This window comes from Coenobita brevimanus, chromosome 62 (genome assembly GCF_032717465.1).
Source record: "Coenobita brevimanus isolate Jiangsu-jjx chromosome 62, ASM3271746v2, whole genome shotgun sequence".
NCBI lineage: Eukaryota > Metazoa > Arthropoda > Malacostraca > Decapoda > Coenobitidae > Coenobita > Coenobita brevimanus.
Window position 1 is genome coordinate 34,437,131 of NC_137015.1, and position 24,947 is coordinate 34,462,077.

A 24,947-nucleotide genomic window follows, 5' to 3' on the forward strand; every position below is an offset into this window, starting at 1 on the left:
ACTTATATATTGCTTTTTGGAGTTCTTTATCTAAATACTGCTCTTTCCGGTATGCAATACAAGAAATATAACTAGGCCGTGGCAGTTGCCTGATACAACTTTCTAAGCGAAAGGTACTGGGAATCGGGACATCACTTCTTTGGACGTTTGTACAGGAAACCATTTGGCTTGTCACTCAGTGTACAGTCACCAGTAGACAGAAGGTAGGGGAAAGAATGAAGGAAAGAAAGACAGAAGAGGAAGGACAGAAAGAAGGAGAGAAGAGAGGAAAGGGTAGTCACCCGAGAGCAGCACTACTTCAAGTGAGTGGATGGTGAGTGCCCCCACCTACCAAACTCAGAAAAACTTTCTGAAAAACCTCATAACAAGTGATGAAACACTGGTGTATGGCTACAATGTCGATACAAAAAGGTAGTCATTGCAGTAGGCTGGAACATCGTCACCGAGGCCCAAAAAATCATGTCAGAGTTGCTCAAATGTCAAGGTGATGTTGACTGTCTGTTTTTACCGGAAGAGTGTCATTCATCATGTGTTTGTTCCACATACTCACACAGCCAATGATGAGTTTTACTTGGATGTCCTAAAGTGTTTGTGGGAGGCAATGCGAAGGAGGAGGCATGAGGCATGAACAAACAAAACCTAGATGCTGCACCATGACAATGCACCTCCTCACTTGTCACTCCTTATCTGTGACTTTTTGGTGAAGCACAAGATTGCTATCAACCACCAGCCATGCTACTCTCCATATCTAGCCCCTGCAAACTTTTTTTCTTTCTTTCTTTCTCCCCCCCCCCCCAGTTGAAATCTACCCAGAAAGGTTGTTGACTTCAGACAATAGACGAAAGAGAAGAAAATTTGCAAAGTGACCTAAACACACGTTCACTCAAGCACGCATACCTCAATGACTAAGTGATGTGGATAGTGTCAAACTAAAGATCAAAGTCACAGCTACACAGTTCTCCAGTCACAATCACGCAACACCGGCTAGCTGGTGTGCTATTTATAAAGTCTGATTTCTTAATGAACAGGCCTCATAGATGACGTCATAATGAGGATGATACCATGGCCTTGTGTAGATAATACTGGTAACTTGGATGATACCATGGCCTTGTGTCCAAGGATAATGGGTGAAAAATCTGTGACAGGCTCAAAAACCTAAATTACAGAAATAAGCATTGCAGTTAGGTGCCAGGTAGCATCTGCCCCCACCTTTACCTTACCTCAACCAAATGCTATTTCAGCTTAAACCCTTCACTCCCATGTTGCATTTTTTCATTTTACTCTAGTTATCTTCAAATTACAATATTCAATCAACAAGAGATTTTTCGGATGGAATGGGATACATACAGCCTTCAGTAACACCTTCAATATGAGAGATCTCCCGTAAAGCTGAATGAAACATCTGGAGGGTGCAAAAATAAACCAACAAAATATATCACCACATTCAAGGGGTTAAAAAGAGCCTCCTACTAGTAAAGCTGTTAAAAATAATTCCCCTTAATCTCATCCATACCACAACATTTTTTAAATTCATTCATGCAAGAGTAATCTGTCTGCACTAACTTATCAGAGACCCCTCAAAGTGAAGAGGTTAAAACATGCTTTAGATTCCCATGAAATTATATAACCCTACAACCAGATGATGATACCCTTATTAAATTCTTACTGTCTCTTTATGACTGCTCAGATTGTGACCGACAATTCAAACTGAAGGAGATTGATACAACCTTCACTGATTCCTCCACTACCACTTAGAACTCTTAATATAAGTAAGATCTTCCAATAGTGGCATTAGTTAAGTAAAAAGAAGGCATCACTGAACTTATTCATTCATTCAGTATCCAATCCCAGTCTGCCCCATGTAAAGGAGAGTGAAGGGGCCCAGGGCTCGGCTACTCAGTCCTGATACTTAAGATAAGGACAACCAAGTCTGCTTGCCCCTATATGACATTATGCAAGCAAGAAACCCAACCACTCCTCTGATAGATACCATGCCAAGCTCCATCCAGCTGGAATGCCTGAACCTACAAGACTGCCAGCCTTCATTTAGTTAATGATTACCACCCAGTACAGTAATTGGGTTCTTAAAAGTACTTACTAAGAGTTTTGCATTATTTTACATACTAAGCTAACCTGAGAGGCACATGTCCAACATCATAGTTCTTCATGTAGTGTGAGGTCTCCATATCATCATGCACATAGCCACGCCCAGTGGAGCCAAATGTCTCAATGGCATACACCTCATTCTCCTCCATCACCTCTGCCTCACCACCCTTCACAATTGGAACAGTCTTGCCAGCATGGATCCCTGCATGAAGAAAATTACTTATATTATCATCACCACAACTATTTTTTCCTCCCTTTAGGAATGCAGTGAAGTAGGATTCACAAAATAAGAAAAGCATTTTTCCCCATTAAAAAATGCAGTAAAGTAGAATTCACAACATAAGAAAAGTTTTATCAGGAAAAAGGGAGTGATATAGTTGAGGTACTCATTTACACATTATTCAAGTTCCTGGAATCTTGGATCCTGAAGCCAGGGCCCCAGGGGCTGAAATGAAGTTTAAATCAAGACGAGAAATGTTTACAAACAATAACAGCAACAGCCAGTCTTATATTGCACATGTGAGGTGGAGAGGCCCCAAGGCTTGGCTACTGTACTCAGGAACATGTCAGGGTAGGTTGGGTGACTGATTTAGGCCCCCATAACAAAAAACTCTTTAAAGACATGAATCAACACCTGCACTTTACATGACATTTACTCAGACTGGTGACTCAGACCAACAAACCACCAGGTATAAAAATTAGAGAAACATTTAATTCTTATCCTTCAACAGACATTCCTCAGGGGATTTCTGGTATGAAGCAACATTAGTTCCAGAACCCTGCCCAAACATTTGAAATCTGAACATCACACTATGATGCCAATGAAAGCTTTATTCCTTCACTCTGAGTGCTCTTCTCACCATTTCCCTTCCACCATGCTCTCACTTTCACCCTGTCTATTAACCCACGGTGTCCCGTCGACGTGAATTAATGTCCACATGTTTTGTAACTGCCAATCCCATCGACGTACATAAACGCGAATCAATTGCAAAGTCCTTAATTCGCACAATTTTCAATTTTCGCGAGTGATTTTTGGTACGTATACACGTGACACCTTCCTCTACAAGATGCCAGGCAGGGACAATGCCTTACCCAGCATGACTTTCCCCCCCCTGCATGCCATTGTCTCAGCAATTCTTCTGTTATCAGTGACCTGGCCAGTAAAACCATGTCATGCCACGGTACGAAACTCAGGGCCAGAGTGATTCCTCAATCGATGACAATGTGGAGGACAAACTTTACATAGCATTAGAGGAAGAAACAATCAGAAATGATGATCAGGTAATGTGGCAAAAAAAGGTCAGGTATGGTGATGAGTTAGTGAGTGAAACAATGCTTATAATGCCTATATTACTGTTTGAAAACCAATATACTCTCGTACTACATATAAATTCGTACCCAGTAAATAAATTAATACCGTTTATGAGTGGTGTGAAATAGTTACTCTCCCTTAGAACTCGTTTTCTTTGGTGCCAGCCTGTTAGAAAACCCAGTAAGGTAAGGAGGTACTGCTACCTGGTTTGAGTATTTTAAACCTCAGGTGAGCGATTTCTTTATGAATTTTCGATGTTTCTCACCAAAAGCGGAGGTTTTAGCCAAGAAAATTTTTTTCCAAAAATGGTCGGGATTGGGGGGAGTCAGTGGTGGAAAAGAGGTTGGGATGGGGCAGGTTAAAATCACATCAGCCTCAACACTGTACTCTCACAATTTTTGTCGTCATCACACCCAAGCATCTTTTCCCTACAAGCACATAATCCATTAGGATACTTGTTCAACAAACTTCAGTCTCTGTACACCATATAATGATGTACCTATACTACCAAGACCCCTCGTAGGCTTATACAAAAATGTCAAGCCAATGGAATTAAAGGTCTCTTGACCAGGGTCCAGGCAGTTGGTGCCTTGTTGGATGAAGCAATTCAGTGTCCAAGAATGTGGTGAGAACACAGAAGTCTTGGAAGGATTCACTTCCCTTCAAAGTGTGATCCATGATAACGGTATGTCTGACGACGAGACTTCTCGTCACGTCGGTCTTGCCTACGGGGTTGCGAGTTCAATCAACTTGGGTAACTGGTGGTCATTATTTATGCAGAATGATAAAAATTTTCATCTTCAAGGCACTGGTGCTGCCTGTCTTACTCTATGCCTGTAAGACTATCTATCTTTCTACCTACTGCCAGATGCCATAATCCCGTAAGGGGTGGCCGTTTGTCTTTGAGTTCATGATTTTACAGGGAGAGGCACTAACCCTCTGCCAACCCACTTGTTGACATGTACGGAACACATGTGGGTTGGTTGTTTGGTTACCACCCTGCACTGTAAATGGTTTGCTGGCTTACTAGAAACCATTAGGCTCGTCATTCTCAACGTAAAACCACTTAAAAAGGAGAGAAGAGCAATAAAAAGTGACAGAAAAGATGGGAGAAATAGGAAGAGAGGAAGGGAGACATTGAAAAAGTGATAAAGGTGAAGGATATGCCTGTAAGACATGGACACGAATCACTACCTTGAAGTGGCGAATTGATTCCTTTGTTTCTAAGTGCCTTCAATGGATAATGGTATATCGCTTGTATGACCAGAGATGTAAGGAATGCCTACTTGGTAAGAGTGAATCAAGGCATATTACTCACATAATATGTCGGCTCCATCTCCAGTTATATGGGCACGTGGTCTGTTTTCCTAAAGTTGGTTGGGCTCACAGGGTGATCTCTGAGAGAGTTAACCCAGGCTGGAAGAGACCATGGGGAAGGCCGTGGAATTCAAGGCAGGAGCAGGTCAACCGTTTTTGTTGAGAAATATCTAGAGGGGTAATTCCTGGCCTGAAGGTTGCATGAAGAGACCCCCATGGGTGGAGTCAGAGGGTGAGAGAGGCTATGCACCCAGCGGCATTTGCCCCCATATAATGATGATGATACTGTATTCCTAAGTACTGTAACACTGCTTGGGACACTCACCTCCAGACATACTCACTAGGCCTCCAAATGGGTTTCTGGGATCATGAAACTGAAGCAAACCTCATCCCTTTCGGTGATTAACTACTCTAGAAGTGATAATCAATCCTGGAGAGTGGTTGGTCTATAAACACCAACTACAGTACAGTACTGTATAACCAAGGCATGGCCAAACCCAATCCTTTAAAAGCCATGTGAACATTCACCCCATGGGTAGTGTGGCACAGTTACAGTAAGAATGACAAATATAAAATATAGAATCAGTTCACTTCACTAGGGTATAATAATATGGTGTATGAACTACCTGTGTAATACAGCTGATGACATTCTATCCTGGCATACGCATCACTCACCTTCCTGGCTTCCTCTTACCATTTTCTTCTAATGAACCAAGCAAACCCATAGTAATAAAAAAAAATAAAATAATAATAATAATATACTGATCTTTTGTTTTTCAAGAACGCTACCTCTAAAAAATTCACTAGTGATCAAAACCCTGAGATACCGTATTTTTCGCCATATATTGTGCACTTTTTTCTAAAAAAGAAGAAGAAAAACAAAAAGCTTCAAAAGTCACACTGTGCATTATGCCATAAAGGTCAGGTTCAAATTAGGCCCATGGGTTGCATTAACTAGTACCTACACTCTCCTGTTCACCAGAGTGGCCCCTTGAATACTCAGGCATAACTATATATACGAGCCAAAGCCACAAAAATATATATATACAGTCCAGTATATATACATTTATATATGGGAACATAGTATTACTGAAAAAATCAAATATGGGCATAGCAAGTGACTACTTAGGCTAGATATAACGTTAGGCCTAACCTATTCTATGATACGATCAGAAACATCACACAATGGCCATACTTTGCTTGTTTCTTTATACCATTTCGGTATCTCAGACCTGCAACCTTTTCATCCTCTTCTCATTATCGATCGTAAGGGACTCGTTATTTTTTTGTGCCTTTTGGTTGTAAAAATTATTTTTTAAATAAGAAAGAACGATAATTTGCTAGGATATAAAAGAACTCAATCACCCATCCTGCCAGATGCAGTCTGAGCTCGACAGTGATAAACAGTAACGTTAGCTGACAAACCAAAACCAACCTATAGGCTTCTCTAGCCTTAGATTATGGCTGGGTTTTATTGTTTTAATTTCCATCACAAACTACAATAAAAGTGCAGGTATACCTCAATATACGATACCCCTAGATGCAAAGCCCCGACTTAACGATGGGGGTAGAAATACCACCACACCCCACCTACCGATCGCCAAAGCCTGGTTTAACGATGGGTTTGTTTTTTGTTTTTTTTACTGCCTTTGATGACATTTTAGACTAAAATTGTGCGTTTATGTTGTTTTATAAACTGTTTTCAGACTCAGATTAATGTACAGTATTTTAGCCATAGGTGGGGTGAACATTGTCATTTTGGGGTACAGTTTACTAAGCTTAATTTTTTCCTGACTTAAATTTGATGATTTTCAGATTTTATCTGTTGGTTTTACTTACAGGTGTTATGCTTAGGCTAGCTTCTTTTACAGCTGTTATGCCATTCAGATTGGCTTTAAACTTGTTCTTGGGCTCATTTGGGTGGGTTTTGGACCTGATTGGGGGGGAAACCCAAAGCTGAAAAAACATCCCATTTCAGGGAGTCCCCGATATACGAAGTCCCAATATACAAAAATTTGAAGGTACGAAAGTGAAAAATATAGGACAAATTCCCCCCACACGAAAGGCATATGCTTCGATGGTAAGATAAGCACTAAGAAAAAATAATTCAAATTTTGGCGGGCGACCAAACGCAGTGCCACTATCGTGTATGGCGTGGCAAGCAACTGCCTCCGCTTCGACCCAGTCAGTTCCCGCTCCCCGGCTGTGTAGTGCGTGCCTTCTGTGCTCCGAGAATCTTTCGCATCTTGCATCATGCCACCCAAGCGTCCTTCACCTTCGTCATCATCATCTGTGGAGCCTCTCATGAGGAAGCAAAACCGAACCCTGACGCTGGAGCGCAAGCTCAAAATTATCAAGAGGCACGAGGAAGGCCAGAGCGTGAGTGAGATCAGGCCTCACCTGTATATACTGTATGGTAGTTTTTTATTTTTTACTTAGTAATTTGATAAATAAACATTTAAAGTTCATTTAGCTTTTACTAACATTTCTACTGTAGATTTAAGAGTATACAACCAGCCTAGTACAGTACAAAGTAGTTAGCTGACATTTTTTGGGGGGCTCCTAGAATGCATCTTCTCATTTTCTCAAGTTTCTTGTGGGGAAAAATGCTTCAACATACGAAAAAACGATATATGAAAGATTTTAAAGGTACCTAACCCTTTTGTTTATCGGGAACTCCCTGTAGTTTACATGTTAAATCTACCCCGATATACGATACCCCACCTAAGGATGGGTTTTTACATAACCAAATGATCGTTAAACCGGGGTATGCCTATAATGGTAGTCGGAGCTATTGGTGGACTAGCATGATTAGCATATCCAAGGCCATGCTTGCTGGGGAAGAAGGTATCAGGTCAGGCTCCAGTTTGGTTCTAAGCTTCTTGGTTCTGTTCTAAATCTTGATAAATTTTTCTTTCTTACATCACCTGCCAAATCATGGGTGCGCATTATATGGCATAAAATACGGTAACTTGTAAGTACTGTAGTGACTTGTTAAACCAGTGTCATGTGACAAACTCTGTGGTCCTCCATCACTGTATGAGCAACAAGATTATAATGTTGAGAAGTGGGATTTGCTAGATAGGAAGTACTGGAAGATTCTCAGTACTTCTCGTATTTTTTTATTTACGTGTCAGAATTGCTAGTTAGCCTGCAACTTGTGAGTGGAGAAATTCTGTAAAGTTATGAATTAAATTTTATGCTCTTTTTCTCTACAATGTTTTGTGTGATTGTTTATTAAATTATATAATTTTATTTCAGTTTGTATGCTACATAATTCAGGGTGTTATACAGTGTAAGAAAACTCTAGGGTATTTTGAATGTCTCTGAGTGGTAACTGTTGCTCCATCAAGGATGTACTTGAGCTTTGGAGAAACAGGGAAGGCTATTTAAGGAGGTGGAAGAACCTAGGGGAGTCAGTTTCATATCACTTGTAATTTCAGTGCAGTTCAGTGCCAGGGTCAGTGCGGTCTAGTGAACATTGTATAGCTCCGGCACTTGTGAAAACAGTAAGGTGTAGTTGGCAAGCATTAAGTGTAATTATTTGAGAAGCCAGTGTTTATTTACCACACCTGAGCCGAATTTGTTGTTGCACACTGAAAGGCTGACCACACGAAGAACAACTCACTGGGCAATGTCCTTCCTATACTGAACTACAGTACAGCTGTTGGAGCCTGTGGCAGTGTGGGACTAGGGACATAACAATGAGTTTTCAGGAAAAGAAAATCATAGAATTTTTTAAATTACTCCAAAGGCAGACTGCTTTATAGATATGGGTAACCTGTTCATTAATCTCAGTGCTGTACAATCTCAGCTGAATAAGAAGAGGACTGAGATGAAAGTGAACACTCCCATTACAAGCCTTCTGTTCAGAACCCCTACCAAAAATGCCCATTAACTCCTTAGCTTGTGATGTATCCTTCTCTTTTCATTTTAGTTTACACAATGTCCATAAAAAATCATCACAGACATTTCATCTTCTCAAAGCTGTTACACCAGCATTTCAGTTATTACATTAACAATCACCCATGCCTCTCTGCCATTCATCATATATCAACAAAGCAACTTCCTACTTACTCCATCTATGAGTGATCATCCCTGGCCTTTATACATGTTACATCATCTAAGTACAGTATTCCACTTCACTCTATGAAACTTTCCTTTTTAACAGTTACATCACATCTTATACTTCTTCCTTGAAGAATTCCATATCCTTTACACTTTTTAATCTCTTTATCTGCACCTCTAACATTTCAAATGCATTCATCCTTCTGCTTATGTGACTCACATACACTGTTTCCTTATATTCTGTCACACCACACATGATCTATTCACCTCACTGGCAGTTTCGTCACCACATATGTAGACTGGCATCAGTGGGGGGGGGGGGAATGCTTAAATTTATGCTAAAATGTATAGAAGTCACTCCAGTGACTCTGAGGGGTTCCAAGCTACTGTATCTCCTAGAAGTGTTGCAGAGACTTAGAAGCCAGTTTAAGCCTCAACTAAAATCTCTTCACCTTCATCACTGTAACTACCATTACAGTACTTGTTGCTTTAAGCCCTTTAATGTCACTTTCTTATGTCTGTTTTACCTTATGTCCTTAAAAAGTACATCAATAGGTAAGTCTACCTATCTATTTATCGCTAGACGCCTCAATTCCTTAAGGGGTGGCCACAAATAAATCACCTCCATGTCATCCTGTCCAATGCCACTTCACTGCCTTGCTCCCAGCTCACACCCCTCTCTCTCATATACCATTCCATGCCACCCCTCCCTCTCATCCTCAGCCTCCCCCTCCATCTCCCTCCCTCCACCTCATTCGCATACACTCTCCTTGTCAGTCTCTTGCTCTCCATCATCTAGGTAAGTCAGGAATATATATGGCTTTTAGTGTGAAACTGGCTGTCAGGCTAGAGATAACACATTAGTTTCTTTATAATGAAAAGAAGCAGGTCACTTAGCTTACCGTACTTAACATCCATCCATCCATCCATCATCCAATCCTACGTTGCCCCATGAGGAGCGTAGGAGCCTGGGGCTAGGCAGCTGGTCCTGACATTTAAGATGAGAGTGACCAGCCTCACTCATCCCCGAGTGGCATTACGTGAGCAATAAACCATAGCTGCCATAAAAACAACGGGTTGATTGTAGTCACAAACACTTGCATAACTATAACTGGCCCTTGATAGACATGGGACTCAGATCCAAGTCTTCTGTCACTGATTTTGGGTAGCAGTTTATGGTGCAGCAGGTTCCCTCACCCATTACATGAGGCATTTAGTCGAATAACGACAAATGTGCCAAATATCTAAAATTGAGACTTAGGTTGCAATACACTCATCTGCCATTTTTCTATCCAGTGGAAATGTTTTCATGGCATGTTTATCTTTACAGCATGGTTAAAGATCCTATACAACAAGGTAGATTCTTGTCCCAACACGCTGAAGGCTGGTACTCGTGGCCTGTGTCTCTCCCAAGGAAAGCTGTAGCGGAAGAAAGACGAACATACATGCCAACAAGCACTCCTCCAAGCTGCCAATGAGCAGTGGGTCTCATGATGACATCAAACTCACATCCAATCAGTGGCTGTGTTTTGTGGGTGTGTCAGCTGGAGAGTGTGGCCAGATCCTGCCCTTCCCAGTTCTGTTTACATTGTAAGACACATAAACGTGCTTCTGGTTTATTAGATTATTTTCACCTCAGATTTACAGTGATTTACATCACAACTTGAGTGACTTACATAGTGATGACGACCAGGAGGGCCCTGAGCATAAACAGACACAAAAATGTGATCCACGTTATGGAAACATGCAGTTGCCAAGCAAAAACAAAATGCTGGGGAAGCACATGTGAGTTACAGCACAAAATGGAGGTGCCAACTAGGAAAATCGTTCCTCCTTGTATGTATGGCTGCTTCAACAACTTGGGCAGTGATAAAGTGAGTGATATATTTACAGCTTTTTGGGCAATGAGTGATTATAACAGACAGAACAGTTATACTGTCAGTCATGTAAAAAGTGTTCCTATAATGCAGCCTCACGTCAAGGGCCATAAATCATGCAAGTCACGTATTATTAGTTATTGTGTTTAGTATGCTAATGTGACTTATGACGTTCGTCAATCATTATTCCTCAACATTCACGGTTTGGGTGATTGTAGAGTTCCTTCAGTACTTGACACAGTGACTGTAACTGGATCAGTGGAAACTGACACGCGAGACATTGGTCCTAATCTGAAACAAGTTAGTGATGAATGCAATGCACTATACTGACAATATACTGGACTACTGTTAATCCTCACACACCTCACAGCACTTAAATACTTGCAGCACTACTGTACATGGGTTGGTGATTGCCCTTCTTTTGATTTTTGTGGTTATTTTCAAATTACGTTATTTTTTCATAGAGGTACTATGATATGGGGTTTATAACTGAACAGCATTACAACCTGATATATCATATACAGTACCTTCATGTAAAGTACGCGTTTGTCCAGTACTATTCTCGTCCAGTACGGTCAGCAAAAAAATAAAATAATTTATTACTGTAGTACGGATTTGTTGGGCTAGTAAGGATTGGCTGTGCAAAGTGGGCCAAATCCATGGAGTTCTTCTCTAGTACTGATGTGCTGCGTCCAGTACTATTACCCGCCCAGGCACGGGAAGATGGCTAACACTGAGGAACGTTTCCCTAGTACTGCCGCACCAGTCCAGTACGCCTTCCTCGTGACTCATGTCGTGTGCCAGTCAAACTGCAGTATTGTACCTCCCCCTGATGATGATGACGACGATGTCAGTGCGTGACTATGAGGGATTTATGAGGGAGGTTGAGGCAGAGAGGCCTCCTCAGGATCCTGGGGGCCCTTCCCTCCAGGGGGTCAGTAGGACCTTCTACAGCCTCGGATACCCCTCCCCCTTCCCCCCCCCAAGCCCATCACCACTCACCTTAAAGGTTGGTAAGAATCTTAGTTGTGTCAAAATGTAGTTAAGTTGAATTCTGGGGGAACTTTTTCAAGGCTTGTCTGACATTATTCATTTGTCCCATAAGGTCTATTGTTTGTCCAATATGGATTTAGTCCAGTACGGTAGTACTGTCTGACAAAAATCCGTACTGGATGCAAGGGTACTGTATTTTGTGCTTTCTTCTTATGTGTCTTGAAGTATTTTACCAGCTCTATTTTTTGAGATATTGTTTATTGAAATCAGGCTACTGGTTAATGAATTACAAAGATACAAATTTTTAACACTATCACAAAACTTGGCACATTCATCATTATTTGCCTACAGTAAATGCCTCAAATGACTCGCTGATAAAAAAATTGACATGATCCATTAAATACAGACAGTCCCCATTATGTCATGGACGTGTTCCAGAAAAAAATATATTTTTTAAAAAATTGGCACCATACTGTAAAGTGAGGGAAACTGGCAAATTATATCTATATGTAAGACAAACTTTAATGGGCAATTTTTTTCTATTTACTGATAGCTCAATTCCAGCAGCGAAAAGAATGCTATGAAAGGTAAAGGCTGAGTCACACTAGAACAAAAGTGGCTAACATGCAAGCAGCTTTTGTGAGGCAAAACGGCTAGCAGAGTCGAGTGCCTGTCACACTCATGTGTTTCTGCAAGCCGAAACGGATAACAGTGTCATCTGCCTTGGTACCCCGTGGTCATTTGTAAACAAACCACCATGGCGTACCCACTCCCTTTTCCTCAGTTTCTGTAACCGCATCACGTACTGTAGCAACTCCAGAGCCACAAACAGTCTACTAGAGTTTTCTTTGCCGCAAAATCCATATCGAAATCTGTTTTCTACTTGTTGTCTAGAGACAAAACAGACGGCCTCCACGGCTGGGCACCCGAGTGTCCGAATATTTCATGTTACAAAAAATATATAAAAATGAATAAAAACCACAAGAATTAAATTGTATTTACTTAGCAATTTTAGTTAAAGTTTCCTTCTGTGAATAACAGAATATTTTCTCACCAATTACACAATTAATATAGGCTCATTTGAGTTCTAATCCCATCAATAAGCAAGCTGCGAGAGAAAATTGTTATCCATTTCGCCTCGCAAGTGAAATCTTGCTCACCGTGAGTCAGTTTGGCTTGCGGGTCACAAAACTGGCTTGCATGTTAGCCACTTTTGTCCCAGTGTGACATCACCTTAACCTGTGACAAGGACCCTCTGTATGCTGAAGAAAGAACAACTTACGGTAAGGTGCAATGGAGTGACCATTGAGATTCCTGATACACTTGACCTGGTATGACTTGCCCCCCAGCTCCACCTCATAGCTCTCCATGGTCTCCTGGATGGCCTCACCAATATCACAGAGCCGTGCATCAATACCGGCCTCACGGATGCCTGTGTTGGTGGCTGCACGCACTGCCTCCACTAGCCGGTCGTACTTGTGGTCAAAAGTTAGTGTGAAGGCACAGTCAATCACACGACCTACAAGAAGGAGTCCCAGAAAAATGTGGTGTCTGTAAAAACCTACTATAACTACATAAAGTAGAGAGTGCATAAGATATACATACTAGTACTACCATCTTTATTTGTTAGTCAGTGATATGGCTTTAGTCTAAAGGTATCACAACCATAATACTGATTAAGTGCAAATAGTACAGCATGTGGGAAGAAAAGGGAATTTCATGTTTTATCATCATCATTATCATACAGACCTCCTTTCCCACCCTTTGGCAGGGTGAGGAGCAGCAACGTCCAGACAGCCCAAGTTTGCCCAATCCAATGGGCCATGCTTCCATTCACTCATCATTCAAGCCCCCAGAATCCTGGCTCTATCTGATACACTAAAAACATTCATCACATTCTGTAGCTTCATGTCAATGTATCTGACAGAGTCAATCCGAACGCTGTCATATTAAAAAGGGGTGCCAAATCCCTGATCATGCACTTCTTCTCACAACATTCATCCAGCAAGCTTGATCTCTTGTCAGTACCCTAGCCTCACCGACTTCCATACGTCTCTTCCTCACATGCTCATCCACCATATCCCTCCACCTTCTTAGCCTACCTCGCCTCCTCCAACCTTCAAATTTGCTCAGATATATCTTTTTCACCACTCTACTGTTATCCAGTCTCTCCACATGACCATACCATCTCAGTACACTTTTCGATTCTGGTGTCCACAGACTTCCTCACTCCCCATCTTTCACGAATCACATTATTTCGTATCCTATCCACTCTCTGTACTCCACATGCATTCCTCAGCCGTCCCATCTCCACTGCTCTTACTCCTGACTTTTCATTTCCATGCCACACCATGGTCTTGCATCTGTATGTTAAGCCTGGCACTAAAATTCCTTCATGTAAGACTTGTGCTGCTGTAACACTAAAGCCTCTGTTTCTTATCAAGACCTTCATAGCACCAGCTACCTTCCTTCCTTGTGTCACTCTACTTTCCACTTCTTTTGCACATTTTCCTTTTCTATCACTGTACCCAGGTATTTAAACTCTCTCGCCAATTCCTGTCTCTCTCCAAGTTTTAGTGACAAGTAAAAACAGAAGCATATCTCAATCATAAGACTCTGCCAATTGCTTCTTCTTTTGAGACTGTCTTTCTCTATTTCTGGCACCCCATACCCTTATAAAATAGAGAGAAACTGGATTAGGATGAAATTTAAAAATGACTCTACATCTTCAAAAATTTCATTGTCGCATCAGAAGTGTAGGGCCCTGGGCTAGGTAAGCAACTCAGTTTTGATAATTAATATGAGAGGCAAGTACTGTCCCTTACTACTGAGTGGCATTGTGTGCACTAACTCCAACCATTTCTTAGATTTTAGCCCTTATGGGCCAAATCCAATAGGGTGCCTTAACGTACTAGATCACCAGGCTTCCAATTGTTAGCCATACGGTCACTACCAGATTAATAAAAAATGGCCTACCATTAATATGCACTCCATAATCAATCTTGCACACATCATCATAGGAGAGCACAGTGGTGTCACCGGCATTGGGAGTGTAGTGTGCAGCACAGTGGTTGATGGAACAGCCAGTGGGGAAGGCCAGACCTGCCTCCAACCCATTCTCCTTAATCAGTTTGCGGTTGGTTTCCTCAATCATGTTGCAGATTTCAATCATTGTCATTCCAGGTTTCACATTCTTGCGGAAATACTTCCGTGTCTGGGAATTAAGAGAATATGATAGTTCATCATTATCAATCATCAATCATAATCAACATCAATCATCATCATGACCTTTTTCTCCACCCAAGGCTGGGGTGAGGTGGTAAAACTGTTAATAGCATGCTCAGTGAAATGGGTCAGACATTCATTCACATGTCATTCAAGCCCCCTGAAACATGGCTTCATCTCACAAACCTAATAATTTCCACATATCATAATCACATCTAATTTTCTACACCATTATCATCTTAACCCTTTCACATACTGATGACGGGCTGGCCCGTCATTTGTTTGTCAACCTCTGACGTCAATATGACACCTTTGCCTGTCATCCGTTGTAATCTATAAAGAAATATTTAAGAAGTCGTCATTTTTGTTGGATGACAGGCACAGGTGGGAGGAGCTAAACCTGCCACAGCTGGTGCATGCGTGCTCACTTGTTTTGCTCTGCTCAGTCTTGTGTGAGGCTCCTCACAGGTTGGATATACCCCTCTTGAACTCCCACTGAACTCTTATGCTCCTTTTTCTCTCATATACAGTAATCCCTGTAATAACCGGATGCCCAATTCCTGGACATTTTGGGCCTGGGCCTTGGGGGGGGGGAATGAATTTTTTCCCACCCATAACTTGAAACTGGTGCTCAGTGCCGAACAGCTGTGTTTACACATGGCCCCTTCATCCCTTCCTTCCTCCCCCCTCCCCAGTTACTGCCTAACTACCATCGTCAGTAGGTGCTCATCACAATGGATGCCGCATGTGCTCGTTTTTGTGAATAAACAGTGAATAAACTGCAATACCTTGCCACTAGACCACATGGGAATTTCCAGTGTTAGGAAATTATAATTTAGAGTGCAAAGGATTAAGTGTGGAGTGCAAACTGCCAGTTGAAACTCGTGGCTGCAACTGGCGTGGCACAATTAAGAACAGAAAGTGCATTGTTAAACAATTATAACTCTCAGTGCAAAGAATTAAGTGCAGCACAACACTGGAATACTGTATGTGCTTCAAGAGCATTTTCACCACTGCCAGAGCCTTAGAGGAGGTGGCCACAGATGTGCTGTAAGTACCCTGTACACTGCTAAATATTTTCCATATTCATTTTTAATTCTTCATTCTCTGGTTCCTTTTCATTTATTTCATGCTTTATGTCCATTATTGGTGTAACTAGGGTCTTAAATAGGTGCTATGCCTGTCCGGTAGGGAGTTGTTTAGGTGGCTTTCAAAGTTAGGCTGGGTTAGGGTCCATAAGTACCAGTTCAGGAGGCAGGGGCCCAATATCCGGACAAAACCAATTCCCGGACATGCCTGTGGCTGTATTACGTCAGATATTAAAGGGATTACTGTATATACGGCGTTATTACTGAAGACAATACAACAAATAATGCATTATTGGAAAGGAAATTTATTCTGCAACATACTGAAGCATAAAATATTATTATTTCTTGAATAGTTTTTTTTTGCCAATAATTTTTTTAAAGGAAAGTGTAAAATTTTAGCATGTCTGCTAACTTCCACTCAATTTTTTTGCATTTTATTTCGTATGTATTGTCTTTCTGAACAATGTATGACAGAGCAAAACCCTTCATCTTCAAAATGAGACCAAAGTGGCCTTTCTATGATGAATAGCAACTTTCTGACGAGCGTTAGAAGTAAAATATCTCTACGCGACTGTTCTGGAAGCTCTTGAGCGAGAGTTACGCATCATAGCCAGAATTTACGCACACCCCTTTACGTACCTAATCATCTTAACCAAAATTCTCATTAATTCAAAAGGGTGCACAGGATCCAAATAAAAGCACTTGGCTACCTAATCCTTATGTGCTTCTGTTTAGCATCCTCCTCCCCTTTCTCTTTCCAGGTACAGTAGTCCTCATTTTTACATCATGGATGTGTTCCAAAATATCTTCAACATCATCATCACCATCACCATCATCATCATCATCACTGGGATCTCCTTTCCCGCCCTAGGGCATGGTGAGGAGTAGCAACATCCAGACAGCCCAAATCTGCCCAATACAATAGGCCACGCTTCTATTCACTCACCATTCAAGCCCACAGAATCCCGGCTCTATGCGATAGGCTACACCAGAAACATTCACCATGTTCTGCAGCTTCACGTAAACATATCTGATAGAGTCAATCCGGACGCTGTCACGTTAAAATGAGGTGCCAAATCCCTGATCACGTGCATCTCCTCAGAATATTCATTCAGCTGGCTCGATCTCTTGTCAGTCCCTTGGCCTTGCCGACTTCCTAACCCTTCTTCCTCACACACTCATCCACCATATCCCTCCACCTTCTCCTTGACCTAACTCACCTCCTTCCTCCTTCAAATTCGCTCAGATATACATTTTTCACCATTCTATTGTTATCCATTCTCTCCACATGACCATATCATCTCAGTACACTCTCTTCGATTCTGGTGTCCACAGACTTCCTCACTCCACATCTTTCACAAATCACATTATTTTATATCATATCCATTCTCTACTCCACATACATTCCTCAGCAGTCCCATCTCCACTGCTCTAACTCTTTACTTATTATTTTCATGCCACACACCAGTCTCGCGTTTGTATGTTAAAGTTGGCACTAACACTCCTTCATGTAAGCCTCATGCAGCTGCAACACTCAAGTTCTTATCAAGGCCTTCATTGCACCCGCTACTTTCCTTGTGCCACTCTACTTTCCATTTCTTTTGCACATTTTCCTCTCTTTTCTGTCACTGTACCCAGGTATTTGAACTCTCTCACCAATTCTAGTCTCTCTCCATTCACTGTAACATCACACTAGGAGTCACTTTCTCTCTCAAGGCACAACGCTCACAGATATCAGCAAAACTCTGCACTAGTCTACCAACTTCTTGTCCAGTATTTGCAAGTAATACTGCATCATCAGCATACAAAAAATTTGAGATATTCCATCCATCACCATTCATTACCAATGCCATCCCCCTCTCCATTACTTGTGTTTTTACTTCTCTCATCACCCTATCCATAAATATATTGAACAACCTTGGGGACAAATACAACTTTGTTGCTTGCCCACACTGATCATGAACCACTCACTCAGATGCCTATTTACCCTTATACATGCTTCACTACCATCATAAAAACTCTTGACGGCACCTAGTAGCTTACCATCTACACCGTACATGCTCAAAACCTTCTACAATTCTTCTCTGTCTATTTTGTTGTATGCTTTTTCCAGATCCATGAATGCCATAAACACCTTATACAGGTATTCCCTGAGATATGATACCCCTAGATATGACACCCTGGCTTAGCGATGGGGGTAGAAATACCACCATACCCTGCCTAACAATAACCAAACCCCGGTTTAACAATGGGTTTTGAATTTTTTTTTACTGATTTTGACGATATTTAAGACTTAAACTTTGTGTTTTGGCTGATTTATAAACTGTTTTTAAACTTAGATTAGGTGGGGGTGAACATTATTTTGGGGTACAGTTTACTAAGTTTGATTTTTTCCAGACTTATATGTGATGATTTTCAGATTTTATTTTTGGGTTTAAGTGAGTTATAAACTGTTTTTAGGCTTAGTTTAGCTTGTTTTAAAGCTATTTGGGGGTTTAGGTTAGGTAGAAACTTGTTTTTGGACTCATTTGGTTTGGTTTAGGACTTGGTTGGGGGAGAAACCTAGGACTCAAAAACGCATCCCTATACTTTAGATGTTAAATTTACCCAGAGATACGATATCCCACCTAACGATGGGTTTTTACTTAACCAATTGCATCGCTAAACCGGGGTATACCTGTAGTCCTTCTCACAAGCCTTCTCTACTATCTGTCCTACTACAAATATTTGATCCACACATCCTCTGCTACTCCTAAAGCCATCATGTTCATCACTCACCAGGACTTCTGATATCTCTCTTACTTTATAATAATTCTTCCATATACCTTCCCTACCACACTCAATAAACTTATGCAACAATAATTCTTGCATTCACTTTACTCATCTTTATAACTGTACAGGGGTACTATCACAGCCTTTTTCCACTCTGCTAGCACAGTTTCACTCATCCATGCCTCCTTATATATCTCCAAGAAGCACTTCATTCCACTCTTTCCACTATACATAATCATCTCTGCATACACCTCCCCAACCCCAGCTGCTTTCTCATTTTTCAGCCACTTCACAACACTCTTCACCTGTGTGAGTGTCACAATTCCTGGCACTGCATTCTTTCCCTGTACTGTACACCCCCAAAACCAAGCATGTTTACAGCTGCTCTGCTCTCTTTATTCCCATTCATCAGGCTTTCAAAATATTCTTTCCATCTGGTCCTTACTTCATCTCCATGGGATAATAATCTACCACCTACATCCTTCATACCTTCACATTTCTTTCCACTGTCAGTTCTACATTTCTGCACCTTTTTCCAGAATGACGTCCTATTTTCAGAGTAGTTTGCATTCATTTTTCTTCTTAGATCATCATTTACCTCCTCCTTTTTCATCTTCACTTGTCTCTTTACGTGCTTCTTGCTCTCAAAATATTCAGTTCTTATTTCAACTGAACCTGTCCTGTAACCACTCTATCCACTTCTTTCTCTTTTCCTCCACTGCTCTCTTAACCTCTTCATCCCACCATGCCATACCTTTCTTCTTTGTTGTTACTCTTGCCACACCACACACCACTTTAGTATTCCTAACTATGCAATTTCTATATGCATTCCATAGGCTGTCCAGATCCATTTCATTCCAATTCGTTTATTCTAACTACTCCCCTACTTTGGTCCTGTATTCATCTTCCATTTCTTTGATCCTCAACTTCTCGACTTTCAAACTTTCTCCCTGACCGCTCCTCTCTCTCTCTCTCTCTCTCCTGGTCCACCTCACTTTGCTCAGCTTGATCTTGCATACCACAATCATATGATCTGACAGACCTCCACATCGTATTCTCATGGCCCTCGTATCAGCAACCATTCCCACCACTGACCTCTCTACAAGCACGTAATCAATCAGGCTCCTTTCAATACGATCCCTGTCCCCTCTATACCATGTACTGTATATTTATGTGCATCTTTGTGTTTGAAATACGAGTCACAAATGCACAACCTCCCCTCCTGACAGATATCCTTCAGTCGCTTTCCATTACCATTTTCTCCTGGTACTCCATTACAATCCATTATGTTATCCTCAGGACCAGTGCCTACACTTCCATTCATATTGTCCATTATGATAATTTTATAGCTCCTGGGCATTTCTCCCACTGCTTCATCCAGCTCATCCCAAAACCTATCTTTCTCTCTCACTCCTGTCATCACATGGTGCATACGCTACAATCACAGTTATTTTCACCTTCTCAAACTTGAGCCTGACATACATACATCTCAAGCTGAAACATTTGTAATCTCTCACTCCACTCTGCCACACCTCATTCATCAACAAAGCAACTCCTTCCTTGCACCTTCCTCTCCCATTCATGCCCAATCTTACACATTTCACACCCTCCTACTCCTCCACTTCACACCCTTTCATCTTAGTTTCACACAATGCCATCACTGCATATCTCGCAATCTTGAACACATTCACCACCTCCATCCTCTTGCTCTCCACATACACACAGCTCACATTCCATATGGTCATGTAAATCTGCCCATTTGGTTGGGGCCCTGGGTAGGTATTGGGCCCTCCAAATATCAACTTATAAAATATGTGCTGTATACTGTGAGAATATAGAAAATATGAGAGAGGGAAGGTTGGAAGAGTTGGAGGTAGTGAGTCAGGAAGTGCAAGAGGTCAGCAGAGAGGAAGTAAGGAATGCCATGAAGAGGATAAAGGATGACAAGGCAGGGGGCCCAGATGGTATACCAGTGGAAGCATGGAGAAGCTTAGGAGAGATGGCTGTGACGTGGTTCACCAGATTGTTTAACAAAATCCTGGAGGGTGAGAGGATGCCGGCGGAGTGGAGAAAAAGTATTCTAGTTCCGATTTTCAAGAACAAGGGTGATGTGCAGTGCTGCAGCAACTACAGAGGTATAAAGCTGATCAGCCATGCAATGAAGATATGGGAAAGAGTGGTGGAAGCTAGGCTGTGAAGAGAAGCGAGGATCTGTGAGGAGCAATTTGGTTTCATGCCTGGGAGAAGTACTATAGACGCCATATGTGCTTTGAGAATGGTGATGGAGAAGTACTGAGAAGGCCAGAAGGAGTTGCATTGTGTGTTTATAGACTTGGAGAAGGCTTATGATAGGGTACTGAGAGAGGAGCTGTGGTACTATATGAGAAAGTCAGGAGTGGCAAAGAAGTACGTGAGGGTGGTGAAGGACATGTACGACGATAGTGTAACAACAGTGAGATGTGCAGTAGGAATGACTGAGGGTTTCAAGGTGGAGGTGGGATTGCATCAAGGATCGACTTTGAGCCCCTTCTTGTTTGCAATGGTGATGGACAGATTGACAGATGAGATTAGACAGGAGCCTCCGTGGACAGTGATGTTTGCGGACGACATTGTGATATGTAGTGAGAGCCGGGAGGAAGCTGAGGCAGAGCTTGAGAGATGGAGATATGCACTGGTGAAAAGGGGAATGAAAGTATGCAGAAGCAAGACTCAGTACATGTGTGTAAATGAGAGAGATGACAGGGGACCGTGAGGCTGCAAGGTGTAGAGGTGGCAAAGGTAGATGAATTCAAATATTTGGGGTCAACTGTACAAAGTAAAGGACAGTGTGGTAATGAGTTAAAAAAGAGAGTGCAGGCGGGATGGAGTGGGTGGAGAAAGATAACAGGAGTGATCTGTGACAAAAGGGTCTCTGCAGAAATGAAAGGGAAAGTTTATAAGACTGTAGTGAGGCCAGCCATGTTGTATGGAATGGAGACAGTACCACTGACAAAAAGACAGGAGGCACAGTTGGAGGTGGCAGAATTGAAGATGTTGTGTTTTTCACTAGGAGTGACGAGGTTGGACAAAATTAGAAATGAACATATTAGAGGGACAGTGCACATAAGTCAGTTTGGGGACAAAGCTTGAGAGGCGAGACTGAGATGGTTTGGACATATGTGGAGGAGGGATGAGGAGTATGTCAGGAGGAGGATGCTGGAATTGGAGTTACAAGGCAGGAGAAAGAGAAGAAGGCCAAAGAGAGGTTTATGGATGTAGTGAAGGAGGACATGCGGGTGGTAGGTGTAAGAGAAGAAGATGCAGAAGACAGAATAAGATGGAGACAGGTGATCTGCTGTGGTGACCCCTAAGGGGAGAGCTGACAGGAGAAGAAGAAGACTGTGAGAAAACTGGTTTACAGGATGAAATGGAACTTTGATGAGCATGCATTTCATAACTGACTGTGGATTTTAACAGAAAAAATAAAATGAAATGAAAATTCTTCTTCCACACCACATGTGACTTTCCTCTTCCAACAACACCTCCAATCTCACTTTCATGCTCTCTGTAGCCCTCTTATCTATCTGCACACCATTGTGTGCATACAATATCAATGTCACATTTCACACCTACAGCCCCTTTCTTCCATTCGGAAGTTCTTACAAAGGAAACCAAAAAAGAGCTAACAACACTATGATTAATCAGAGAAAGCCAGAAGTTAACAGTATTATACCCAGAGGTAGCTACTGGTAAATATCAAAATGGTAAGAGCCAAACCCATTTTATTCCCTCTGAGATGTAGAGGCACTAAGCTAGGCTATTATAGTGTAGTAAATACAAGAATACATGACCTGCATGGTTTCCATTGCACTGCATCATCACAAAACCTCTAGTCACCTCTTGGTACATGAACATAAGAATGAATGTCACTCTGGCTGCAGCAGTATAACCACCAGACCAACACGTGCCCACACACCAGTAAACATGAGTCTCATAAATACCAGTACAGCTCATCCTCGTTATAACGATGGGATATGTTTGGGAAAATCCATCGCTGAGCCAGGGTATTGTTAAACGGGGATGTTATAACACAGATAGTACAGGGATGCATTGGAGAGCCTTGGGATCCCCCCCCCCTTCAACAACTCCAAATCCCACTCAAATGAGTCCAAAAACAAGTTTCTAGTTCACCAAAACCTTCAAAGAGCTTTAGTACAAGCTAAACTAGGCCTAAAAGTAGTTTATAACTCACCTAAACAAAAATAATATCCGGAAAAAAAAAAAAAAAAAAAAAAAAGTCCGGAAAAATCAAACTGTACCCCAAAATGACAGGGTTCACCCCACCTATGACTAAAACACATTAATCCAAGTCTAAAAAACAGTTTATAAATTGACCTAAACACAAAACTTAAGTAAAAAATATAATCAAAATTGGTTAAAAAGAAAACCGTCTAAAAAAAAAAAAAAAAAAAAAAAAAAAAAATTGGATATCCAGGGCTTGGCCATCGATAGGTGGGGAAGGGGGTTAATTTTTTTACATCACTGCGGCAGGGTATCGTAGAGCAGTTGATCACACAGCAGGGTATGCCTGTATTTCGATATTATGAGCCATGAGTTATCCTGGGAAACACATGATAATGGTCATCACACATATCATATCAATATCATCCTGACCTTTTTTCCTGTCTGAAGATGGCATCAGTGGGCATCAGAATCCATAGAAAGAGACAGTATGAAAGTGAGAGGTCTATAATAGGCCCTGCAAAACAGGTCAGACATTCATTCACACATCTTTTACATTTCATTCTGACTACTGTTACATTAATGTATGACAAACCCCTAGAAGTGATAAGGCAATCTGCTTTTGTTATACTGTCAATTTTAAATTACATAAAAACTGCATTCTCTTCATTATGAATACCAAACAACAACAGAGCTTGACATATGACTTTTTGTGATGGTCATAAAAAGTGTCACAAAAAAAATGCAGGGTTACAGTGCCATCATGTTCAATTAAATATACTGCAATTTCATACAAAATTTTCACCAAATTAAGGTAGATGAACTGTAGTGGGGTGGCCAACTCACAGTGCGATGAACTTCAGCTCCAATCCGGATCTCCCGGTACATATCCTCATAAGATGTCTCAAGCGCTTTTTTCTCCACTGATGTCATGCGGTTGATAGCCGTCCGATCATCCTTCTTTACTGGGTACTCACAAATCTCACCAATGGGGAAGTTACCTGTTGGTACACGTATTTATAAGTATCTACAAATCTACAGCTCAAGTAATCCATGCCCCACACACATGCACACTCATGTAAGCATTCAACATGCAGGCACACATGAATGCACACCATATGTATATGTGTGTGCATATATGTGTACTCTCTCTCTCTAAATAAATAAATAAATTCATTAATTTTGAATGGGCATATCCACTGGCCCCAAATATGTACTGCACAGGAAAGTTATGATATTCTCAATGTTCAGTATAACCTGTGAAGTCCCAGTTAAATTATCATCTGAATATCTGTATGATGATAATCCTGGCAAGGACACATCACAATCATGTGATATATTGCATCCTCATGAAAGCTGGTTTATCAGCATGCGGTGGAATAATCAGGAATTCTTCAATAACCTTCGCCTGTGGAATCAGTCTCACGTGAAGTGTGCACCAATGTCTTCTACAGCAAGTGCACATGCTTGTTCACTTGATGGCAAAGTGGCAGTTAAAAGAACATCAGTGTGCTGTTCCCTCTGGTACAAGCATGGCCCTATCCATCCATTCAACCATCATCCAATCCTACATTGCCCCATGAGGAGTGTAGGAGCCCAGGGGTAGGCAGTTGGTCCCGACATTTAAGATGAGAGTGACCAGCCTCACTCATCCCTGAGTGGTATTACATGAGCAATCAACCCCAACCACCCCTTGGATATAAACCTTCACCGGCTCAATCTGACTGGAGAGCAATAATTACCCACTAAAACCAGCAGGCGCCAAAATCTGGTTATATGGTTACCACCCAGCATAGTAAATGCTTTCCTGGTGTACAGGAAACCATTTGGCTTGTCACTCAGTGTAGAGTCACCCACAGGCTGAAGGAAGAGGAAAGAATGAAGGAAAGAAAGACAAGAGGGAGTGTAAAGTCACCTGTAGGCAGATGGACAAGGAAAGAATGAAGGAAAGAAAGACAGAAGAGAATG

General features: G+C 41.5%; 1 protein-coding gene across 1 annotated transcript in view; it reads right to left on the reverse strand.

The window, feature by feature from the left end:
- Window positions 1-24,947, reverse strand: part of und (methionyl aminopeptidase und) — a 158,564-nt gene that overhangs the window by 43,331 nt on the left and 90,286 nt on the right. Inside the window, exons 4-7 of the mRNA XM_080275741.1 lie at window positions 23,826-23,980; window positions 14,650-14,887; window positions 12,956-13,192; window positions 2,134-2,308 (exon numbers count right to left, since the gene is read on the reverse strand). Coding sequence (XP_080131867.1) covers window positions 2,134-2,308; window positions 12,956-13,192; window positions 14,650-14,887; window positions 23,826-23,980 — 805 coding nt within the window. The remainder of the gene's footprint in view (window positions 1-2,133; window positions 2,309-12,955; window positions 13,193-14,649; window positions 14,888-23,825; window positions 23,981-24,947) is intronic.